The sequence below is a fragment of the Notolepis coatsorum genome (assembly GCF_963971535.1).
Source record: "Notolepis coatsorum genome assembly, chromosome: 17".
Classification (NCBI taxonomy): Eukaryota; Metazoa; Chordata; class Actinopteri; order Aulopiformes; family Paralepididae; genus Notolepis; species Notolepis coatsorum.
Genome location: NC_140181.1, coordinates 92,178,862 through 92,205,412, shown reverse-complemented (window position 1 = coordinate 92,205,412; position 26,551 = coordinate 92,178,862). Strand labels below are relative to the sequence as shown.

The 26,551-nt window shown below is 42.8% G+C and overlaps 1 protein-coding gene across 1 annotated transcript in view; it reads left to right on the top strand.

Moving 5' to 3' along the window:
- Positions 1-26,551, top strand: part of LOC311244143 (negative elongation factor C/D-like) — a gene marked incomplete at both ends in the record, with an annotated part of 51,839 nt that overhangs the window by 13,702 nt on the left and 11,586 nt on the right. Inside the window, 7 exons of the mRNA XM_084333551.1 lie at positions 8,915-9,067; positions 10,185-10,315; positions 11,747-11,912; positions 13,993-14,127; positions 15,584-15,723; positions 19,570-19,684; positions 24,624-24,719. Coding sequence (XP_084189677.1) covers positions 8,915-9,067; positions 10,185-10,315; positions 11,747-11,912; positions 13,993-14,127; positions 15,584-15,723; positions 19,570-19,684; positions 24,624-24,719 — 936 coding nt within the window. The remainder of the gene's footprint in view (positions 1-8,914; positions 9,068-10,184; positions 10,316-11,746; positions 11,913-13,992; positions 14,128-15,583; positions 15,724-19,569; positions 19,685-24,623; positions 24,720-26,551) is intronic.

Genomic DNA, 26,551 nt, shown 5'->3' with positions numbered 1-26,551 from the left:
TTGTGGATATCCTGATGAAGAATGTCTCAGTCAACCGAGGCTTGGATAATAACAAGGTTTATTAACCAAACAGATAGAATACATAGAGAGAATGGCTGAGGCTCTCGCCCCAGGTGATCAGCTGAAATTACCCAGGTAAGAAGCCCCTATTGTGGTCGGGAGGAGCCCTTTATAGTTCAACAAAGGGGGTGTGTGGTCCCATTTGATAGGTCAGATGGGGGGGAGGGGGTACAGGTTTGGGGGACACAGGGGAGGGGGGTGTCTTATTCCACAGAGAGGGGGGGGGGGGGCACAGGTAAAGGGAACACAGGGGAGGGGGATATATTTACATGAGGACATATTATACCACAATACTCACTTTTCTTTCTTATAATGTGGGTGAGATTAATGTATAATATACCAGGATTGTTTGGAACAGGTAAAAGTGGGGATAATAGTTTAAAAATAGAATTATTTACATACATGATTCATGACATGATCGACTGGACTGCGGTCTGTGTTATTTTGATATCAGAGATGTGGGAATAGATATCACCCTTTTCTTTTATTAATCGCTCAAAATACCTATATCAATGAGTGGTCCTCATCTCTGATATCAAACAACAATTAACATAATCATTAGAAGCTATCGCTGTGCAAATATCTTGGCATACCTTCAGTCGTTCATGTCGTGACTCTGGGGAGCTAATGTGATCGTTGTGCATACAGGCATCGTAATAAACCAATTAAATACATGCACTGTCTGTGTGGTCAGAGTGCACAGGGTGAAAAAACAAAATTGTGTTCATAATTATTAGGAATCGGATTTACACATAAGGCTAATGTGTACAAAAACATTTTAACAACCGTTAACCTGGTGGTTAATAAAACTAACATGATTGATTATGGGAAACTGTTCACAAATATATATATATTTTTTTTGCACATTTTGTGATGATTCTTGATGAAATTACTTAGGATCCAGTTGTATTTAATCTGAGTTTGAGTGTCACTTTCATCTGTGATTGCCTCAGCTTTGTTGGTTTTTACTTAGAATCAGGCAATTTTCTCCATTTCTTCTCTATAAATGAGGAGATAAAATTTCTTATGCATCGCTTCTGTATGTAATTCTAGTGCATATACTATCAATGGTTCACCATACAGGTGCAAAACAACGTTGCATGTCCTCTTCTATGAGAGAATAAAACAACTGATTATTTCTTGTCTGACAATACAATTTTGTAACCTAAGTAATTCTAATGTGATGTAATGTGATCATGTGGTCACTTCTTCCTTCAGCAATACATTTTAGCTCATTATTACTAACCATTGTTAATGTTTTCTCATTGATTTCTTTTCATCACATCCCTAGTTCATCGTTTTGCAGATACATACAATTGTGTGAAAAGTTTCCTGCTTGTGAAGGTATTAATCTGAATGATGTTGCGTCGTTGTTGACAAGGTGTTCTCTGTCGGTCGTGTGGCAGGGCCAAACAGTAACACATAAAAATTAAATAAATATATACAATAGACATTACCTTAGTGGCTAATGTGTCAAAATAAAATTGAAAACCGTTAACCTAGTGGTTAATATAAAAGGTGATTATGATAATCGTTATGCATTGTTCTGTGGTGCATACTATCAATGGTCAAAACAAACTTGGTGTCTTGGAACAATCCAACTGGTTCTGCCCTGTTTAACAATACCATTTTGTAATGTGACTCTGTGATCATTTCTCATTGTCATTATAAAATTGGTTAATGCAATCTTACTGATTGTATTTCATCATATTCCTAGTCAATAATTTTCCAGATACATATGAACTCTGTGAAACAGTTCTTGTTTGTGAATCTGACAGTTGCTGTGAAGTGTTGATCATCTGTTCTCGGTCTGTCGTGTGGCAGGGCCAATACATACATAACAATGTGGACAATGTGTGTTCAGAAGTATCTTGTTCTACAGGTCTCTGATGATGTCTCTTCTTGACGATGCAGTCGGGAACATTCACTGGTCGTCGTTCATTCAGAGGGGGCCTACAGGAGGTCGCCGTCCGCTCCCTGTGTACCTTGTCAAGGGTCACCGGTAGCAGTCAACTATAGTGGTCTTTTCCTGCAGCCTATGTTGTTCTCCACCACCATCACATGTCTGCCACTGTGCTCACGCTTGGCCCCTATCAGGCCTAGAGACATGGTGGTCAGGGCGTTCTTGAACGTGGTGGTTGGTCCCCCCCGTTCCTCGTCATCGCGGTACTAGAGGGGCGAGGGGGCGGGCGTTTTTGAATGTGTTGTGCTGGTTTCGCTGTCCTCTCCTCGTCATTGCGGTACCACTTGATGGAGGGCGAGGGCCCGCCGGTGTAGTGGCTAGTCAGTAGGACGCTCTTTCTCACACGGATGACAATCTTGTCATGGGAATCCACCTTGATGGTCGGGGACTTCAGTTCCCGTTTGCAGGTGATGGGTTTGCTTCTTCAGGTGGCGCTTGCGAACGAAACTCTTCCGGCACATGTTGCATTTGTACGGCTTCTCTCCCGAGTGGACCCCCCTCTGGTGCTCCTTCAAGTTAGCCGCGGTTGCAAAGCACTTCGCACACTGTGTGCATCGATGGGGCTTGTCCCCTACTACCCCCACGGCGTGGGTCTTCTGGTGTTGCTTGGGGCTGGACGCGGTGGCGAAGCCTTTACGACGGGGCTTGTCCCCGGCCCCCGCGTCGTGGGTCTTCTGGTGCTGCTTCAGGTTGGAGGATGTGGTGAAGCCTTTACTGCACTGGCCACAGGTGTACGGCTTCTCGCGTGTGTGGAGCTCCTGGTGCTTCTTCAGATGCCTCCTGCGTACAAAGCTCTTCCTACACTGGGTGCACTTGTACGGCTTGTCATCCGAGTGCATCTTCATGTGTTCTCTGAGAGAGATGGCCGCCGCGAAGCTCTTGCTACACTCGGAGCACTGATGGGGCTTCTCCGGCATCTGGTGAGACTTGAGGTTGAAGGCGTCGATGACGCCCTTGCCGACCATCTCGACCCCGGTGGGGGCGTACGCCTTTTCTTTCGTGTGGATTTTCATGTGCTGCTTGAGGCTGGTCTCCACGGCGAAGCTCTCGCCACAGTGGACACAGATGTACGGGTTGATGTCCTTGTGGATCTCAAAGTGCTGGTGGAGGTCGGCGATGCTGCCAAAGATCTCGCCGCACTCGCTGCACTCCAGGCCGTGGGTCTCGTGGATCACCATCCCGCTGTCCGACTCCACGATCAGCTCCCCGCCGTGGTCCGACAGAGCCACGTTAGACTCCGTCTTGATCTCGGTCTGTCGTGGTCATGCAGTGCCGGGGTGGAGGCCGTCAAAAGGTTGATCTCCTCTTCGTCAGTGTCTCCTTGGTCAGTCTCCTTCGTGGTCCTCTGCTCCACTTTCTTGGGGATGTCTGTGGGCTGGGTTGGATGGTTCTCCCACGGTTGTTGTCGTCGCCTCTGGTTGTGTCCGCAGCTTCGTGGTTCAGGTCACGCGTCGTCTCACTCGTCCTGTCCTCTCATCAATTCGTGATCTGAGGGTGATAAACACTGCCTTAGAAAACTCCTCACATAAATGATTCAACGCCTTTCTGCTAAAGTGGAAAATCATTTTGGGATTAATTCAATTCATTGTAAATAAAATCACTTAATTGACAATAGGAAATGCAAGCCAATTGCATTAGCAGTGATTCTTTACGTCAAGAAGGTCACATTCACTACAATTTTATCAGATTTTGTATCTAACTAGATCTTACAGCATTAGGCTTTAAATAAAATTTGTAAATGAATGGCCAAAGTTTTGAATCAGATAAAATAGCTCCTTGTCTTCATATTCTGATGGTCTTAAATTGAAGTTGATCTTACCTCAGGCCGCGTACGATGGTGTGCTTCTTCAAGATACTTACCTCGCCATGACTTCTCGGTTGTTCTTCACATCTCAGTGTGGCTCATCATAGCATAGCATGGGGAAAAAACATAAAATCTAGGTAGCCAGTTAATTTTGCATGAAAAACAATCATTTCTTATCATCTAACCCTAACTAACCTTACTGTCATGCATTTGTCCTAATAAACTAATCTACACTGTAGCACTCAACACTTTGATGACCATTGTTACTCAGCTGATAGAGGTGTGCCTTGCCTGATGTCCTGTCGTACAGAACCTGTGAGTCGCTTTGGATAAAAGTGTCAGCTAAATGATCAATGTTGTTGATATCTTGTACATTTAGATAATTGTGCTGCAATTTTGGTGGTTGATAATTTTGCAGTCATGGAAAGTATTAGTTGTTAAAAGAATAGTCTAAGGAAAGTCATGCATGTTATTGGTTATAAACAGAGAATAGAAGGAGGGGATTGTAAGTAGTTGTTTTCATCATTAATCTTTCATCTCGGGCACTTCTCTAATTCATGTGCCTTTTGAAAAGAGATGATGAAAACGACTGGTTAGTTATTGTTAGTATGGGAGTTAGGTAGATTTTCATAACTGCAAATTCATCATCTGTAACTAATTCATGTTAATTAAGTGGTTCTCTGTTGCCATCCACCGCCAGGTGAGTTCATCAAGTCTGTGGTCACGAGTGCAGGCATTTGCATTGCTTTGTCTCCCAAGTGCCCACTCTGAAGAAATTTACATGTGGGTGTTTTGGATGTAGATTTGTTCCAAATGGTCAATCGATTGTCTCTCAGCTCTGCACTGTCTCTCGGTTGACATGCAAATTGTTGGATTTTCTGTCTTTTGTGATACAATTTGGGTGTAGTCATTCACTGTTTTGCATCTCGCCTCAGAGCCAGATCTGTAAATACAAACACATGTTAATTTTCCACTCTTTTCTAAGACCTGGGTGAATCCTCTTTGACTGTCTGTGTGCTCAACAAACATTAGCTAGATCTCATCCATCCCGTTCTTGGATGTAATGATAGTGTTATCATTTATCAATCATATCGCATATGTACACAAGCATCATATGAATGTGGACCCACACATTTTGAATCATGTTTAAAATGTCTTACAATGGAAAGGGCTAGTTATCTTTCATTGGTTCTTTAGATAAACACATTAACTCAAGTGAATATAACCTAAACATCTTACTTTTAAACATGATCTATGTTGTTTGTGCCCAAGTTTTTCAACATTGAAAGCTTATAAAGTCTAATCTAACGCTGTTTATGTGGACTACAAGGTACGCCCACAGATGTATTATAATTCTGAAACAGACATTGTAATTAGCTTTATGTGACTTATAATGTGTAAATTAAAGCAACATAAACACTCAAGTGATCTGAGATAGTTGTAATTTACTGTAACTGAGATGATAGTTGTGTACCACAAACAGTACTGAATTTGCAAATCTGGTATGTCATAAATGTACAGATGTAGCAGTACTGACTATCTGTATGTCATGTATGTCATAATATGTCCTGATAAATAGAAAATGGGGGACCCTGATGTAAACAAGACTAAAGTCTCTCTCTGGTCTGCATCCCCTTAACAATTGTGTGTATTGAGCTGTACTGTATTGTACCCATTCTGCAATCTGTTAATAAAGTTTTCAATCAATCAATCAAAGCATCTATATATTTATGATTTTCATACTCACCGGGGAAAGCTGCAATGTTCGGTTCGTTTCTCCGGTGGTCTGGGATGGTGCAACCTGCATCTCGCCACTGCAACTCAACATTTTCCAATGGCAGCGCGCACATATATATACAAATAAAACATATACTACACGTGGATTTCACGCACCCTTGGCCTTGGGTACATTACACTTTACGTTCGCTTATGGATAGTTTAATATAAAATAATAACTTCACGGCGCGCATAGCGTCACGTCATTGCTCCATGCGACGTTCGTGTGTTCTCATTCGCCTCGGAAATAACGCTTTGCAATTCATACAGTATTTTTTCCACGAGCTCTCAATAGCCTGGAATTCCTATACCAGCGTTTTGTTACCGAATGAACGCGCCTGTGCATATGTGAAACGTAAACAAACTGAAACGATAAAACTATACTTCCCCAAATGGTTGTTCCCGTGGGCCGGTGTTCTGCGGAATCCGGAAATTACTATCCTAGTTTGTTCCCGTGAACTGCACTTCAATGTTATTCTTTGTATAACGGTAACTCGTCTCTCAATGCTCGTCGCGCTATCCGCAGCCGGTTCTTGACTCAATAAAGCAACGCGACGGGTCCTATAATACTTGTGCACATACAAACGAGACTTAAAACAGACACACAAACATTAATACATATAAGTTAACGTGTGTGTATATCTGACTGTATTGGATCGCTGTACGTTTAGTCGGCCAACATCTGTTGCGACAAGGCATTCATACCCTTGATATATAACTACACATCGTTATTAAAATCATAACGACCGAACCTGACTTCGAAATTTACCAGCGATATATTAGATTATATATACCTTTTAATCATACTCTCGGCCTCTTAACCCGCGACTAACGTCCTGTTTAATGTACTTTTCCGCGACTGATGTCCCGTTTAATGTACATTTACGTACTCCCGGGACATCGCGTAATCATGTACTAACTAGGACATCGCGTGATCATCTTCCCGCTATCTGTATTGATCAATTGGTTAATTTAATCCAAAATACATCGTTTTCAGGAAATGGAAGAGATTGTGAGCTTAGTTTGAGGTTGAAACAATGAATATTATGACGCTACTCTGGTAATTTCTAATTATGATTCCATCAGCTTCTCGGTCCTAACTTCCCGCCTCTTTGCAAAGGAATCACAGAACGTTTTTTTTAACAGAGTAGCGTTTTCAAGGATATCACATCTAATAAGCCCACGTTTCTTGCCTTGTTGCCTATATTTTAGTCTGAATTAGACTTGGGGTAGCAATCCATCAACCTGTATTGTGTGCCTTAACTTTTGGTCGGCTCCGACTCGACCTGGAATAGCACTTCAACCTTTGTGCCTAAACTTTTGGGAATAGCACTATAACCCATCCTCTCAGAACCGCCTGATAAAGGACCCAGGTGCACGCGCGCCCTGGTAACGATTCTCAATACAGATCAGATATATTAATGCACATTATTCCTACTCAGCCATGATCTCAATATTTGACAACATTCTGTAATATTCACCTGGCACAGAGAAAAGCGGGAAGGTTTCAATTCCTTTCCATACATTTTTGGTCGACCAGTCTATATACTCACTTTTCTCTGTATAGATGAAACGATACAGCATGCCGGGAGGACGCAAAAAGTCCGTCACAAGTTCGTAGACGCCAATTGTGGGATATTTGTAGATATCCTGATGAAGAATGTCTCAGTCAACCGAGGCTTGGATAATAACAAGGTTTATTAACCAAACAGATAGAATACATAGAGAGAATGGCTGAGGCTCTCGCCCCAGGTGATCAGCTGAAATCCCCCAGGTAAGAAGCCTCTATTGTGGTCGGGAGGAGCCCTTTATAGTTCAACAAAGGGGGTGTGTGGTCCCATTTGATAGGTCAGATGGGGGGGAGGGGGTACAGGTTTGGGGGACACAGGGGAGGGGGGTGTCTTATTCCACAGAGAGGGGGGGGGGGGCACAGGTAAAGGGAACACAGGGGAGGGGGATATATTTACATGAGGACATATTATACCACAATAGCATCCAGGGACAGCATCGCCTTAGGTATGGTGTCGTCCTTGTCGGCATCTAGTACGTGCAGTATTCGTCTTATGTTATCAGTGATCAGGCGGCCTCTTATGAAGCCAGTTTGGTCCGGATGAACTAAAGACGTCATATGCTTTTGTAATCTGATGGCTAATACCTTAGAGTACAGTTTGATATCGGTTCCAAGGAGGCTTAAAGGTCTATAACTACCGCACTCGTTGGGGTCTTTGTCTTTTTTAAGGAGGACTGTTATGAGTGCAATATTGTCATTCTTATGGAAGTTCCCCTCCTTGACTGAGTGTAAGATCATATTTAGTAATAAGGGTCCAATTATGTCCCAACAAGAAAGGTACATTTCTGGTGGGATACCGTCTCTTCCAGGAGCCTTACCACTTTGCATTTCGGATATGGCCTTCTTGAGTTCCTCTAGTGTGATCGGTGTTTTTAACTGTTTAGCGTCATCCTCTGAAAGTTTAGGGAGAATAATTTGATTAAGATATGTGTCCATTTTGTTTTGATTGAAGGTCGTTTCTGATTTATATAAGTCGGAGTAGAATTCTTTGAATGTATCGTTTATTTTTACAGGGTCTGTTTCAAGTACTTGTTGTGCTCTAATGGTAGTTATATCTGCAAATTTTGCATTAATTCTTAATCGCATGGCTAATAGGTGACTAGGTTTAGAACCTTGGGAGTACTGCTGTTGTCTTGTGCTGCGTATTTGTATTTCCGATTGTTGTCTGTATATGGCATTGATCTCTATTTTTAGTACGTTAATTTGATTTTCTAGTCGAGTTGAGTTGTTGTATTTTAAAGAATTAAATAACGTTGAGTAAAGCGTTTCCATCTCAGCCAGTTTTGTGCATTGATTCTTGCGCATTTTGAAGGCAAAGCTATCAGTGAAATCTTTGATCATTCCCTTTACCGACATCCATATTATTCTGGGGTCTTGCACCGAGTTTGCATTCTCCCGTAGGAATACTATAAGAGCTTCTTTGAGTTGTGTAATGAATTCCTTGTTATTAAGCAGTATCGAGTTAAATCGCCAGTAAGCTGATTTCTAAAGGTTTAACTAAGCGGTAAGAGGGCGAACATATACTTTTCCATAATAAAGGCCTGCTAGGTAAACGGTTAGGATTTTAACCTGGATTTAAAGGCAGACAGGGAGGGCATTCTACAGCTTTGGGGCAGCAACTGCAAAGGCACGGTCACCCTTAATCTTGTGACTGGAGGACCTAAGCGATCTAGGAGCAATGTGGGGGAGAGGAGATCCATTAAATAAGATCATGCTTCATGATGTGGGTGTGGGTGTCTAGCTCATTTCAGATGCGGGCTACCAGGGAGAGATCACCAGTGTGTCCACGGCGTGCCAGCAGCTGGAAGTGTTCTCCAGGGTCCTGAGGACGTCTCTGGCCGCGCTGCTCGATGGAGGAGAGGACAACCTGGAGAAGAACCTGCCAGAATTTGCTGTGAGGCTCATCCACATATGACTAGACATATTTATAATAATAAAAAATAAAATTAAAGGGCCAATTTGCAATAGCTGCTACCTTTTTGCAATAGGCCACTCCCATTGGATGTCATTTGAGTTCATTGCCACTAAGTTTAATGTGTATTTGTCTCGTTTATTCACAAATCATCTTTCACTTGGGTACAGACGTGGCCTAAGCTCATGCACACTCGCACGTTAATTTCTTTCCACCATCCTGCCACCCACTGGTGGAGTGTGACCCTGAGTTCACTGGCCAAGGCAATCGTGAAAAGACATTTGTAGCTCCTTTTAGAACTGAACCCAATGAGCTTTCAACATGTCTTCCATGTATTTAGAAGCCTTCAATGTTCTCAAAGTGTCTTTGTGAAATATATAAATCAATGTGTTATTATTATTATTATTCGTCTTGCTCAGTCTAAACGTAAGCCAGTATTTAGAAGCCTTTCTTAAATTAACAATAGGGTTTAAACTGGTTTCAGTTCCTTTTCATGTTTTATATTACTCAAACAAATAGATTTTTCTCTCACCCTGCCTGCCACCCAACTACGTAAATATCCAATTACATTTTTAAACCCTGTTTTCTTCTGAAAAATGACAAACAGCAGTAATTGGAGCGGAGCTTTTCTTTATTCCCTGTGGGTGGATTATTTCCCGTTCTGTTTACCACAGCTCACGGGGGTTGGTGTGTGTGGAATACAGACCCTCGTCTGCACTTCTGTTTACATTTCCTCATTTGTTTTTGTCCCTCATTTTTATATATTCAGAGTTAATTATATTGTTTACACTGTTCATATTTTCTCATATTTTTATATTCAGTTAATTATATTGTTTACACTGTTTATTCTTTCCCAAAATGTAATATTCAGAGTTAATTATATTGTTTACACAGTTTTTCTCATATTTTTATATTTAGATCTAATTGTATTGCCTATATTTTTGTCTGTCAGTGTCTACTAATACCCTGCCCATACCTGTACCTCCTCAGCTGCTATGACGTGCCAATTTCCCCAAGGCGATCATTAAAGGAATATCTTATCTTATCTTAATGTCCGTTCTATACTTGATTTCTATTCCTGTGCCCCCCCCCCTTGTAGAAGATGGTGTGTCATGGGGAGCACACCTACCTCTTCGCCCAGGCCATGATGTCCATCCTGGCCCAGGAGGGGCAGGGACGATTGACCATGCGTAGGATCGGACAGGAGGTGCAGAAGTGGGCACATCATGGGTACTGCGGAGCTTTTACAAGTGTCTCTGTTCACACCTCCCCCCTCCTCCTTCCCTTCTTCTTCCCTCACATCCGACCTTTTTGTCTCACCTTTCCTCGTCCTCACCTCCTCGACCCAATCACCCTTTGTTATTCACCCCTCCCCACAATCCCCACCCTTTTCCACAAAGATTAAAAGAGCAAAGCTCACAGAAGTTTACATTTTGTTTTATTTGTCACATATAAAGTACATGTACATTACAGTGAAATGCTTGGTTCTGTATGAGCACCCTTTTCCTGATGAATTGAAAATGGGGGACCCTGGTGTAAACAAGACGAAAGTCTTTCTCTGGTCTGCATCCCCTTAACAATTGTGTGTATTGAGCTGTACTGTATTGTACCCATTCTGCAATCTGTTAATAAAGTTTTCAATCAATCAATCAAACCCTGAGATTGTGCTTCATACAGTAAAATACACTATACAAAATATACAATATACAAAACTAAAGTACAAAATACAACAACGGTAGAGATGTAGTGCACATTTTTAGTAATAAATAGATCAAATATGGTGTTAAAAAAGTGTTTCAAGTGAATGTTAAAGCTTTGAGTGTGTGGATGTGTGTGCAATGACTGTAGAATGGATGGGTTAGTGTTGCATAGAGTCCACATTGAGCATCCTGATGGCCTGGGGACAGAACTGAGGGGATCTTGATTTCTCGACATGTGGTGTATTACACTATCGCCTCACAGCAAGAAGGTCCTGGGTTCGATTCCCGCTTGGGGACCAGGTTGCTGCGTTGCCAGATACCCAGGTGGGGTATCCCTCTGGCCTTTCTGTGTGGGGTTTCATGCCCCCCCCCCCCCCCCCGTGCTCGCAAGGGTTTCCCCCCCAGAATATAAACCCAATGGAAAAACATGCAGAACAGATCGCTAACACTGTCGTGTCCCTGACGAAGACGGACAGGAGCACTTGGAAATTTGGGGCATCATAGCAGCATGGAGAGGGGGGAGGGGAGGCACAGGTATGGGCAGGTTAATAGTAGAAAGAGTTAAATATAGGCAATAACATTGTATCTGGAAAAAAAAATATGAGAGTGTAAACAAAGATGCATATAAGATAAGATATTCCTTTATTGATCCCCTTGGGGAAATTCAGGCATCAGTCTGTATGCCCTATCGGTTATATTATATATATATATATATATATATATATATATATATATATATATATATATATATATATATATATATATATATATATATATATATATATATATATATATATATATATATACAATGAAGGCAATAAAGAATTTGAATCTGAATGTATACTATGAGTAAGAGTAAAAGACAGTAATCATAACATAATATTGAGTTGTTACCCAGCCCTCCTAAGTAGATGTGTCACTGGTGTGTTTTTAACCCCTTTCTATCTGGTTCATCTCTCAGGGGTCACGGTGCCAGTCAGATCACCCTGGCTCTGGGCACGGCAGCAGCCTACCCGCGGGCCTGCCAGGCTCTGGGTGCCATGCTGTCCAAAGGATCCCTGAATCCTGCCGACATCACGGTCCTCTTCAAGATGTTCAGCAGCAAGGATCCTCCCCCCGTGGAGCTGGTGAGAACGGAGCCACATGAACATCTTACAGTCACTGCGGCTGCGTTCACACTGCAGGCCTTACCGCATGCTCAATTCTCATTTATTGCTCAGATCCGATTTTCTTTGGTTCTGCTGTTCACGTTATTATTATAATTTTTTTTTAATGTGGCCAATATCAGAGTCCAGTGTGAACTGGTCACACTCCATAACTTACCTGCATGTGCAAATGAACAATATCGACGATGGACGTAAACATGGAGGAAACTGAAGTCACAGTTTATGGTTTAATTTTTTTTTTTATCTACTTTTTCTCCCATTTTTTTCTATATTTTTCTCCCATCCCAATTTCGTAACATCCAATTCAACCCTCCCCTGTCACGAACGCTGTTTTTTTGCCTCCCACAAGCCGGCTGCAATGTGGACTATGTCATACATAGCACAAGTCCCCTCCGGTACTTGAGGTAACAGCAGTCGCATCTTTTCACCTGCGCAGCTCGATCTCTCAGTGGCGAGGAGTAACGCGTGGGAGGCTCACGCTGCCCCCGACACTTCCTGATTCTACTGCGCAGGCGCACCAACCGACCTGTAGGAGTCGCTGTCCACAACGCCCGATCCCCACCCATCAGTTTCCCACCCCCTAATACGGCCAATGTGTATTAGTACGGACGACCAGCTAAACTGAAAGCAAATGTGGAGCGCTGGGCTCGAACAGGCAAGCCCAGCGTCTCCAGATTTCGTGGCGAGCGCCTTGCCCACTACGCCACGTAGCCGCCCTAGTTTATGGTTTAATTTATAACTTGATGTGCAGTGGAGGCAAATTCATGAGCAGATGATAATGGGGGTGAGGAGGAGGTTAAGAGAGCCATTTCCTCTTTCAATATGCTTTCAAAAACCAGTACACCGGTGATGTGTCCCCTGGAGTTCTGCTTGTACAGAAGTATCGCCCCAAATACTTATACGGTCCCTCCCTCCACTGACCATCTCCATCACAGCTGACTTCCATGTTTGTATTCACTGAGTGACTCCCGCCACGGAATTGTGATGAATGTCAATCTACAGTGACGTAAAAGTTGCATGAATTCTGATATGTTCAGACTGAGGTCACATTGGAAAAATATCTGATTTAGGACCACATATGAAAGTGGCCCAAATCAGAATTGAAAAGATCAGATTCCATGTGGTTTGTGCAAAATCAGATTTGGGCTACTGTTGCCTGCAGTGTGAACGTAGCCGTAACTCCCGGAGCCTCATTGTTAAACGGCTGTGTATGAATTCATGACTAGACAGACGAAATGTGCATAAGGTGTTTTGTTTTGGATTTATGAAACCCTGCATATGCATCGGTGCATGTCTCATCAGTCATCTTCAAGTGGTGTCTATTCCATGCTGCTATATCATCGTAATCCTTTGTATTCGTTCCATTTCATTTAATTTCAAACCTTTATTTAGATTAAATTAGATGTATTGTCTTGCAGCACAGGTACTGTACCACGAAAAGAACAAATTGTTCTGTCAATCAACAATTTAAACCCGAACGGCAACTGAGGTTTCCCTCATTTACAGTCACGTCGAGTGCACATACAGAAACAAGCTAAGAAACATATAAAATCATAGCAATAAGATAACAAGACATGGCAAAGCTTTAAGGACTGAGTTAATTCCATGAGCTAGAGGGGCTTCGTAGGAAAATGCAGATTTACCCTGTTCAGAGCAAACTCTGGGGACCTTACGGACCAGCCAGTCCCTAGAACGGGGTCCAGAGATTCCAAAATTCCATTCCAATAATGATGTACGTGCTGCTGGCAGGACAAAACCTCATAACTCCAAAAACCCAACTTTTCAGCAGATGAAAAAAACGAACACAGATTTGAGGGTGAATAGAGTTAGGAGGTTTAGACAGATGATTGGTGTAATGCTTTCCCATTGTTTAAACTTTGTAAAACCCACACACACATATGGAGGATGATCTACGGAGTTAAAAAAAAAGAAAAAAAGTGGAGTTATGAGGTTTTGTCCCGCCATCAGCTGTAGGAGGTTATTCATTCATTCATTATTATCCTGAAAAATTATATAATATTGTTTTTGTTTCCTCTTTCAGATCAGAGTGCCGGCCTTCTTGGACCTGTTCATGCAGTCGTTGTTTAAGCCCGGCTCCAAGATCAACCAGGACCACAAACACAAATACATTAACATCCTGGCGTACGCCGCCAGTGTGGTTGAAACGTGGAAAAAGGTACTGTCAAACTGACCTATATCCCGCCCTCTTTCCCTGATCCTCCAATCACAAGTGTTGCTTTAGGCTAAAGTCTGTGTATGAATTTAATTTGATTAGATTAGATTCAAGTTTATGAATGAATGATGAATGAATGACTTTTATTTATATAGCACCCTTCACAGCACGAATGCACAGGGTGCTTTACACTACAGCTTGTATAAAAAACACAACAAAATAAAATCCGAAATAAATGACAACTACAACAGACAGCAGTTAAAAAACAGTGAAACCAGATATAAAAAAAAAGTTGAATAAAATAATTTGGATTAAATCATGAGTCACTAATTAAAAACAAAACTATAGGAACAGTGAGGACAAGAAAAAGTGCCTATGTATGACCAAAGGCCTGTCTGAACAAATGTGTTTTTAGTTGTTTTTTAAAAGAGTTTTCAGAGGGGGCAGTTCGCAGGTCCAGGGGGAGAGCGTTCCAGAGCCTTGGTGCCGTCACCTCAAAGGCTCGATCACCCCTTGTTTTCAGCCTGGACCTGGGGACCACTATTATTGCCATCATACAGCACAAGTACAATGAAAAGAAGTTTGGTATCCAACCAGAGTGCAAATGTATGTGCAATAGTAATATACAAGTGATTAATCTGGGTATACCATTTATAAATGAGTACTACTGAGTAATAATGCATAATCACATGTATGTACAAAGTTGTAGTATTAATATGTACAGTGATACAGGTATAAAGACATTATGGTGTAGTAAGTCTGGCCAGCAGCGTAACTAGTAAGGGATATGTACAGATAATATATAGATATAGTATCTACAGATATGTAAAAAGGATTATATGCAGGTATGTACACATACCATTCTATATATGAATAGAATAGAATATAAATCCTTTAATGATCCCGAGGGAAATTTGGCACTACAGATCACTCACATTGAACAACAATAAACATTTAAGTAGTCAATAGGACTAAAATAGGAATAATAATGTAAAAAATAAGAATAAAATAGAATAAAGAATAAAATATGGTCCGGTATATACATTCTTGTATGTATATACATTCTAAAATCTTAAATATACAACTATCCAGGCAAAAATATACAGAAATATACAGTAAAATATACAGTAATAAGTGTGAAAATGTAAAGTGAAAAGTGTCCAGGAGGATTTTGGTAAGAATAAATATATGTATATGGTATATACAGAATGATTGTACACGCTATCATACAGAGTTATATGGGTTATATTCAGGTGTATAAGTAGGTATTATATAGAAGGATTATAATTTATTAGGATTATTATTATTTAAGCAACAGTTGTGAAGAAAAGGGTATGTTCAGGTATGTTATCTGTGTCATATACAGTACATTTAACTATTTGTCCTGTATGTGGTGGTGGAGGAACCTCTACCTTCTTTCATATAATTGATCTCTCCATCCATCCAAACGAACCTCTAGAACAAGCGGGTCAACATCAACAAGGACGAGCTGAAGTCCTCCTCCAAGGCCATAGAGACGGTGCACAATTTGTGCTGCAACGAGAACAAGGGCTCCACGGAGCTGCTGGCTGAGCTCAGCACCCTGTACCAGTGCATCCGGTGAGCAAGCCCCCTCTCCAGGGGTCAACTTTGAACTTGAGATAGGTCAATCGAGCACCTCAGACGAAGAACCATAACCAGTTTTTTTGGAGCCCATGTATTTACAGTTGTGAAGTCCATCCTCTTGGAGTCTGAATGTGACATATCACAAGAAAGTACTCAGCCGCTACTTCCTTGAACTATTAATTAACTTACCGTCTTTAGATAATAACGTTTGAAAACATTGTTCCTTTGAAAACCTGGTGATATGGTTCTTCGTCTGAGGTCTTTCTAGACAAGGTGATGGAACATGTAACGCTGCCTTCTCCAAGAGGATGGCTGCAGAGTGGGCTGTCATTCAACAAGGATTCTAGAGTCTGCTGTAGACGGTGGGGAAAGACAAATATCCATTCGTATAGATTTTTCTTTTTGTTTCACTGCTCTGGGCCGGGAGGAACGGTATTTTGTTTATGATGTGTGGAAGTACACAAGAAATTACACTAAACTAAATCTTGAATCTTGGTAGAATAGAACAAGAGTGAAGACAGAATAGAACAAGAGTGGAGACAGAATAGAACAAGAGTGTAGACAGTATAGAACAAGAGTGGAGACAGAATAGAACAAGAGTGGAGACAGAATAGAAGACAATAGAACAAGAGTGGAGACAGAATAGAACAAGAGTGGAGACAGAATAGAACAAGAGTGTAGACAGTATAGAACAAGAGTGGAGACAGAATAGAACAAGAGTGGAGACAGAATAGAACAAGAGTGGAGACAGAATAGAACAAGAGTGGAGACAGAATAGAACAAGAGTGGAGACAGAATAGAACAAGAGTGGAGTTCTCTGAGGCTGGGTGTTGGTTGTATCCTGGTGTTGATCCCTCTCTCTCCGCTTCCTCAGGGGCCTCAGATAGTCGACAAGATAGTGGTCTGTTCCTCTCTCTTTGTGCAGAGAAGGGACTCATAGCCCTTCGCTATATGCTAAACATATAGCAACGTACAGTATTGCCTATATTACTACCTACTATGCTAATATGTCTATACTACATTTACATTTACATTTAGTCATTTAGCTGACGCTTTTATCCAAAGCGACTTACAAGTTCTGTACGACAAGCCATCAGGAAGAGCACAACTCTATCAGCTGAGTAACAATGTTCATCAAAGTGTTGAGTGCTACAGTGTAGGTTAGTTTATTAGGACAAGTGCATGACAGTATGGTTAGTTAGGGTTAGATTTTTTATTTATTTTTTTTATTCAGATAATGGTTGAAGAAGTGCGTCTTTAGTCGACGGCGAAAGATTGGACGTGTTTCGGCTGTCCTAACTGGGGTGGGTAGTTCATTCCACCATTGTGGGGCAAGGACTGAGAATAGGCGACTTCTCTTTGATGACCCTCCCAGAGCTTGGATAGGAGTAGGTCTGAGGCGGCCAGAAGATGCAGAGCGTAGGGGTCTTGAGGGTGTGTAGTTAGAGACCATTGACCGGAGGTAGGCGGGAGCAGTACTACTAGGCACTCAACACTGTAGCACTCAAGTTCAACACTATTTGACGAACAATCTTACTTACCTTACTGCCAGAGTTGTACTCTTCCTGCTGACTTGTTCTACAGAACTTGTAAGTCGCTTTGGATAAAAGCATCCGCTAAATGACTAAATGTAAATGTAGTGTCACCTGATGACATCACATAATGACCTGATGACATCACATAATCACTTGGTTCCTTTGTTTCAAGCATAATGTAATTTTTATAGAAAATGTAACCAGATTAAAACAAAGTGCGTGTGTTCTATTTTATGATGCCTTAACACAGGGGTTCCCAAACTTTTCAGGCCGGGGCCCAGAAAATAAGGCGTCAGAGAGCCGCGGCCCAATGCACATCGTCTGGCCTTTTTTTTTTTTTTTTTGCCAGGCGACCGATTTTTTAAGCCAAATATCACTTCAATCCTATTAAGTTAGTTCAAGTTAGTTATTCATTTATATGTGCTATTTATGAGAGGGCTAACTTGTTGCAAAATAATAATGATAATAATAATAGCCTCATTAAAATACTATTGTTGCTTCGGTTGTTTTCAGCGTTTTATGTGCATAATCTGTTATTTAGTTTGAAATGTTCGTTGAAATAAGTAGATTTTTCGTTTTTGTTTATTTATTAAGTTAATATAAAACCATATAGTCACATTTTAGAATACAATAGAATAGAATTTTAGAATACAACGAGAAACACTGTCCTGGCCTGCTTCTAAGTTCAGTGACCTGACAAAAAAAAAAAAAAAAAAAGAAAAAAAAAAAAAAAATCATCTCGCGGCCCATCCGTGGCTGCTCGCGGCCCACCTTTGGGTCGCGACCCCGACTTTGGGAACCACTGCCTTAACACATTGGTTGCCAAGTTATTTAATCGTTATTTCTTTTATTAGCAATATCCATACATTTTTCATCTATCCAGCCAGACATTATCATTGGGAATGGCTCTGAGCTCGAAAAGGGCAAATACCGCCCCCTATCGTCTCCCGGATGGTAATTCACAAATACTCCGGTCCAGGATTTTCCTATCTCTGGCAAGCAGTGTCGTGTTACCAGATTCACTGGTGAGGCTGGAAGCAGCTTGGATTATGCGTTTCGGACTATAACGTTGGATCAATAAGCGCGATCAATATTTGGAATGGCGATCAGGAATTGGATTCATCTATTTGCAGAACATCTGATCTGAGGTAAGGAATCTATGTTACCAGTTTTGGGTTAATCAGAGTTGTTTTTCACAGATTTCACACGTGTGTGTGTGTGTGTGTGTGTGGCGTTAAACACTGAACGCGGCACGAATAAATGATTTTTCAGCCCGCTTTTGTATCGTGCATAAGAACACAAATACTCTTGATAATCTAGCGTTTATTTGAAAACGATTCATAAATCAGCCGGAAAATGACAACGTGTTTTGTGTATTCCAGTAAATGGCTATTTTCGCGGAATTTCTCTGAAATTACTAGAACTCTCCGAAACTATACTTGCATTCAAAACGGTATAAAACGGAAATGTACTGATGAAAAAACAATCCGTTTCGTACATGTTGACTGCAAGCAAGTCATTGATAAGCGACGGGTGTATTAGACACATAGCCATAATTTAAGATATAGTTTATGCCAAGGCACTCGCCACCAACGCAGGAGACGCTGGGTTCGAGCCCAGCTCTCGGCGTTGCTACCAGCTTGGCTGGTCGTTCATACTAATAAGGGTGGGAAAGCTGGTGGGGTGGGTCCTGGTCGTTGTAAACAGCGACTCCTACAGTTCGATCGGGGCGCCTGCTCAGCGAGGAAAGGATCTAAGGGGGGTAGTGTGATCCTTCCACACGTTACACTCCCCCAGTGAGAGTCCGCGCTGCCAGGTGAAAAGAAGCGGTTGATTGGCTACACATGTGTCAGAGGAAGCACGTGATAGCCTCTACTCTCCCAGACCGACTGTAGGGGGTAGGTGCGCAGCGACCAGGAAGGGGATTGGGAATTGGCATAACGACTAACATTGGGATGGGAGAAAAACGGAGGAAAAAGGAGCGGGAAAAAGATTAAAAAAAAAAAAATACAAACAAATATATAGTTTATGCGTTCGCAAATGTGCTCATCCTCCCGTTGATTAACGTGGTGGCATCCAAGCGATAAATCGTCATATCCGGCTGGCAGCCAATGTGTTAAGGTCAGAACATAGAATTTGATGAGAGAGAGACGCCGGTTGGAGCGGACGGACGAGGGCCCGGGGCGTCCAGGTCTCTCTCACTCCAGGGTGTAATGAGTTGACCTTGTCTTCTCTGGTTTGTGCTGAAGACCCGCTGGGCTGCTTGCTGTCGTTCTCCTCTTGACTGACTGTTGTCTCTGTCCAGGTTCCCGGTGGTGGCCATGGGGGTGCTGAAGTGGGTGGACTGGACGGTCTCTGAGCCTCGCTACTTCCAGCTCCAAACAGACCACACGCCGCTCCACTTAGCTCTGCTGGATGAGGTGAGCCTAGAAGAAGTCCTTATTTGTCATGCAGATTATATGCATGCAAGATGGGTGACACACAGGAACACGCATGCATTGGGTCGCCGTTGAAACGTCTCTCTGCACTTGACCCATCCCATCGTCCTTCCCCCTCAAGGTCAGCCGGGAGCAGACAAGTGCTCCTGTCCGTCTTCGTCAGGGAAGCGTTAGCGATCTGTTCTGCATGTTTCATTTTGACTAGCTTACCCCCCCCCCATCTATGCGACATTCTGTTTCACCAAAAAACAATGCTTGTTTATTTTGCACATAATCTCATGTGTAATCTCAAGTCTACACTCTATAATCATTGTCAGACAGTAAGTGTTTACAAAAGTAGGCACTTCCAAAAATAGCACTAGAACGCTGACTATGGAATGTTGTTTTGCTACTGACAGACATTAACCAGAGCTATCGCTCAGAGCTACTATATTTTCCCCTGTCAGAAGTTTGAAATGATGCCATCGCAGAGCCATGCTGATTTAGGGCGTTTTCACACCTGTAGTTCGTTTGCTTTGTTCCGATTCAGGGAGACACAGGGACTATAATGATACAATGTTGCACTTGTCCCTTAGTTCGTTTGTGTTCACACGGCTGTGTTAAGCGGACCAAAACAAACGCACGTGCGAGCAAACTGTCACTCATTGGTCAGATTTTGGGGTCCCCCCCCCCCCCCCCCCCCCTATCCCTGAATCTCCGCGTTACATTGAAATCGGGGAGGGGAGAGCGGGGGGAGCAAATGAATGAATGTGGATGAGAGCCGTGATGTAAGTGGTTGCAGATACGGCTGTGGGGGTGCTGGAGACATGATCGAATAGACTTGTATGCGCCAGAATCTCCTGAACACGGCGCGAGCCATTCCTAATCGATAGGAACGAAATCGGCAGCGAAAAAGCCCGTTTTTAAGCAGAGCATCCCCCATGCACATGCGCAGATTGCCCACGGATTGTGATGCAACGCACACCCGCCCTGGACTGTTCCATCAGAGGGGGGAGCTTCGGTGGCCAGTGTCCTTTCAGCCGAACAGGATAATGAAACAATGATCCCACTAAATGACCAGACGCGTCTTATGGCGACATCTACAATTACCTCATTGAGTCTCCAGGTAGACTAATGTTTATATTTAAGTGCAGTGGTCTGTAGCCACTCACACTGGCCACCGAAGCTCCCCCCTCTGATGGAACAGTCCAGGGCGCGTGTGCGTTGCGTCATCATGCAACGCGTATACAGTACGGCAAGTGAGTTGTGTCGGTTTGTTAAATCGATTGCATTCTCACACCGTACGAGTCGCGTCGGGTTCGTTTGGAAGTGCGCCGAGACCACCCTCTCTAGGTGGTCTCGGCCCGCTTGTTTTGTTCCGCAACAGAATGTGATTGCTGTGTTCATATAATTATGCCCAACTGAACCGAAATAGGGGGTAAACGCTCCAGGTTTCGGAACAACAGCTCCAAACTAGCTAAGTGTGAAAACGCCCTTATTCAAAGAGGCACATCACCAAAAAAACAATGCTGATTTATTTTGCACATAATATCACACGCATCCAAACAACTCTACAACAGTTTCGCACACATTCATTAAATTTGACAGTTGTTGAGAGTAAATTAGTTTGAATATGGCCACCAGTGACACAAGTGAATCCTTGTGTTGTCTTAATTACAGCTCCATTAAATGATGTCGATGAAAAAATAGCAATACCGTGTCTTATAGGGACTGCTACCTTATCATTTCATTGAGCTGTATTTAACACAACACAAGGATTCAATGTCCCTGATGACATCACTGGTGGCCTATTCAAACTAATTTACACTCAATAACTGTCGAACTAAATGAATGTGTCCAAAACGGTTTAGAGTTGTTTGGATGTGTGTGAGATTATGTGCAAAATAAAAAAAACTGAACACTTATTATTAACTGTGAACACTTGTTATTAACTGTGAACACTTGTTATTAACTGAACTCTTATAATCACCTGTGAACATTTCTTATTAACTGAACACTTGTTATTAAATGTGAACACTTATTATTATCTGTGAACACTTGTTATTAACTGAACACTTGTTATTAACTGAACTCTTATTATCAACTGATTTTCATTTCTGGTTATAACAACCTATAGATATCAGTTTAACCATGTTAAACTGTAAACGCTGAGACATACATTTCCTCTGTGTGTGTGTTATCCCATTGAAACAGGGAAACACATTTGTCTGTATAAACAGGATATATAATGCATTATTAGCAGGCGTTGTAGGTCTAAAGGGTTATAACATGTAGGTAAAGTACATATCTATAGAGATATTAGTTTAAACATTGTATTGTGTGTTGAACTTGGAAACGGTAAGACAGACAGAGTCTGGGCACAGGCTCTGTGAGAGCGATAACGGCACCGAGGTCATCGGCCGCATCAACAAAGATAGCTGGTCGGCTAGAGGGGAGAAGCCGTTGCTATGGGGATGAGCTAGGGGCTAGCAGCTGGCGTCGTGTCACTTAGTAACGAGAGCCACCTTTGCTAGGGGAAAGATGTTATAGCTGTGAGTTTCTTCCGGGTTAAAGTTAGACTAACCAGACACGTAGTCCCGTTAACAGCAAGTCCGGAGCTGAGCTCCCGACCCTCAAAGCCAGAGGGTTGGGAGGGGGAGGGGAATGCCACGAGACTAGGCCACAAATCATCATCGAGCTGATAGCAGGAGAGACCGGTAGAATTAAGGAATTCAATATACTTTTCAAAGACCTTTCAGAACTGTTTTCCATCGTGAGAATATGTTTATGGAATAAACATAACGTTTGAAGGAAAGGTATCACGTTTCCAGTGTGTCGTTTTCTTCTGAGATAGAGTGTATCAGCCAGGTCGAGGAGTAAGGTATAAACAACACAACGCAGACATCACGGGAAACAGAGAGATTACTGTCTGAGAACCCGATTATCCAACAACTGTGAAGTGTGAACATGTATTATTAACTGTGAACACTTGTTTGCACTTGTCATTGACCGCCGGAGGTCGCTGTGGGCATATGGCCGTTTGTGCCAGCGCTTTGTTCAATAGAGAGAATGCTGTGTTTGCGAGTGCTAAAACTATATTAAATATTATAGCTATGGATCTAATAACGTTGTCGATTGTCAGTGAGTTTCTTCTGGTCAACATGCAAAGAACAGATAATTTTTTCATCCTTACATTTCCGTTTTATACTGTGGTGAATATGAGTATAGTTTGAGTGATTCTGAGTAATCCCAGGAAAAGACGCGAAAACAGCCCTTTAGTTAAATCCACTTATCACGTTGCCATTTTTCGCCTGATTATCGAATCATCCTGAAATCAACGCTAGATTATCGTTATTAGGTTTCCTCATGCACGCATGAAAGGGGGTTTGGAACGGGGTGTCCATCCGTGCCGTGATGTGACCAACGGGATACAGCACACACATTCCACACAGACAGCTTCGATCGCGGGGGGGGGGAAATATCGGATCAACGCAAGATTGGATATATACTGTCCTTACCTTGTATCTGGTGTACTGCAAAAAGAATAATCCAATTATCTGATCGCCATTCCAAATACTGGTCGCTGTAGTCTGTCCCACGTTATCCAGCATTGCACATGGACGGGTGGGCGGATGAACTCGTCGAGGCATCCGTGGTGACCGCTTGTCTTGCCGGAGTATTTAGACCCCGCCTGCACGCTGCAGCTCGGCCGAGAAAACAAACTACATCGTTTCAAATGGAGTGCAATACCGGCCGCTAGGCGTTAGGCGGCAGTATTGACCATCTGCGAGCTCAGACACATTCAGAACAGCCTGCACAAGGTGCCTCGATGGATTATGAATGGCAATAGCGAATAAAATAAATAACGATCATAACGAGTTAACTCGTTGTTGGCACAGAAAGGGTTAACTGTGAACACTTGTTATTAACTGTGAACACTTGTTATCAACTATGAACACTTATTATTAACTGTGAACACTTGTTATTAACTGAACACTTATTATCAACTGTGAACATGTATTATTAACTGTGAACACTTGTTATTACCGTAATTTTCCGACTATAAGCCGCGCCTTTCCCCCCCATTTTTCGACCCTGCGGCTTATATAACGGTACGGCTTATATGTGACTCGACGTGACCAAACCCGAAAATGTAAAAATCGAAATATTGCTTTTTTGACTGCATTGAAATGTTATTTATCTGTTCCCTTATTTGCTAAACTTAATACAACTTGTAAATGAGTTAATTCTTGTTATTTGTCCGACAGTATTGTGTCCCAATGCTAATTACATAATTATGGTAATTAAACATTAAAACACCTGCGGCTTGGCGGTCAGGTGGCGTAACGGAGATTGCGTTTGTCACCAAACCCCGGAGCGGCTAGATTCGCCTGTTCGAATCCAGCTCACAGCTCCGGGGTTGTCACCAGCTTGGCTGGCCGTTCACACTAATACAATTGGCAGTATTAGAGGGTGGGAGAAGCTGGCGGGGTGGGTCCGGGTCGTTGTAAACAGCGACTCCTACAGTTCGGTCGGGGCGCCTGCTAAGCGCGGATAGGACCTGAGTGGGATAGTGTGATCCTTCCACACGCTACGCCCTCTCAATGAGAATCCGCGCTGCCAGGTGAAAAGAAGCGGTTGATTGGCTAGACGTGTGTCAGAGGAAGCACGTGATAGCCTCCACTCTCCCAGATGATCTGACTGTGGGAGGTAAGTGCGCAGCGACCAGGAAGGGGATTGGGAATTGGCATAACGACTAACATTGGGATGGGAGAAAATCGGAGGAAAAATGGAGGGGGAAAAAGATAATAATAAAAAAAAATAAAAAAAACACCTGCGGCTTATAGTCCAGTGCGGCTTATAGTGCGAAAATTACGGTAACTGTCAACACTTGTTATTAACTCAACACTTGTTATTAACTGTGAACACTTCTCTCTTGCAGATCTGCACGTGTCACCAGCTCCTCCACCCTCAGGTTCTCCAGCTGCTCATCAAGTTCTTTGAGACGGAGCACTTGCAGGTCGACGTCATGGAGCAGGCATGTTCACATTCACATTATTTTATTGTCACAGCTTTTTAAAATGTACATGCACTCAGAACGTGAGATGCTTGTTTTTCCCGGCTCCTCAACCGTAGTAGATTTGTAAACAGTACACAACGTATATTCTATCTATACAAACTATAACTATAAATATAAACTATAACTATAAACTAGATAGGCTATAAATAAACTAAAATGATAAACTAAACAATACACGATGTATATATCTATACAAACTATACTATACTAACTGTATAATCAACTATGAACTATAAACTAAACATAATACACAACGTACATTCTATCTATACAAACTATACAATATAAGGTATATGTTAACAGCAGTGTGTGTGTAATAAGTGGGCTTGTGTGGTAAGTCTCTAAGGTGCTTTTGTGTGTATGCTTGTGTGATAATTAATAGTGAGTCTGTCAGTAGTCTGGGAATATACACAAGTGTCATTGTCTCACAAACTACCTCGATGTCGAAGTAGGGACTCAAGCTGAGAGAGTCCAGAACATTTAAAGATGCAGTCGTTTAAAATGAGGACAGGCTTGACACATATTTGTACAGTTGTGTGAAATGGATGTAAGAACAATGATTGTATTATTGTTGTTATTATTGTAATGTATAATATAACCGATGTGGCATACCGTCCCACATCTGTTTATTTTTTCTCATATTTTTTATTTCATCGCCTGTATTTATGTCTTTCTACTATTACCCTGCCCACACCTGTACCTCCTTTCTCCCATGCTGCTATGACGCCTGAATTTCCCCAAGGGGATCAATAAAGGAATATCTTATATTATCTTATCTTAAATAAGCCATCGGGCTGGCGATGATCTGAAAATGTCTACACTTGAAATTATGGGAGATTCTTGATTGATTGATTGATTGATTGATTGATAGTGCTTGTTGAGTTGTGGTTGGATGACCCTTCATGTGAGGTTTCGCCTGTTCCCTGGACCTTTAATTCCCTGTCTCCTCACCTCACCAGCCCCCACCTTTGGACTTTCCCTGTCTACTCTCCTCAACAGCCCCCACCCTTGCGATGTTTTACTCTCCTCTGCTCTTCACCAGCCCCCACCCTTGGACTACCTTTCGCAGCTGTTCATAGTTTATGATTAGCGCCCCAGAGGGCTTTAAATAGCTGGACCTCCCCTCCAGTCCTGGTCGGGTCGTTCTGTATGCTGGTTCGGTTTTCTGGACTCTGTATCTTTATCTGTGTTCAGTGTTCATGGAGTCCTGGACGTTACCATCACCTGCCGCGTCTCCGGCGTGAGACGACATGCCAGCCATCACCACCTGTCACCGTTTGCCTGGAGTGGGACACCGTCTGCGCTCTCTAATCCTCTACGGGAGGTTTTCCAGTGTTCCCACTCCAGACGTCAAGCCGGCGCGCATCGCTTCCTATTCCACGGGAGGATGCGTCTCTTCGCCCCGGTCCCCCGGGTTTCCGCGCTGCCCGTCTGCAGCATCCGAGGGGGGATCTCCGTGCCAGGCCTGGAGTGGTGTTCCCACTCCAGACGTCAAGCCGGCGCGCTCCCACTCCAGACCAGACGTCAAGCCGGCGCGCTCCCACTCCAGACGTCAAGCCGGCGCGCATCGCTTCCTATTCCACGGGAGGATGCGTCTCTTCGCCCCGGTCCTCTGGGACCCCGGTGTTCTGCGCTGCCCGTCTGCAGCTTCCGAGGAGGATCTCCGTGCCAGGCCTCCGCCGTCGGAACCCTGCCATCCCTGTAAGCAGCTCTGGCCCTCGCCCTGTCCAAGGCCTTAACCCTGTTCTGAAAAGGAAGACATTGTGATCATAGCTGACACGAATGCACCA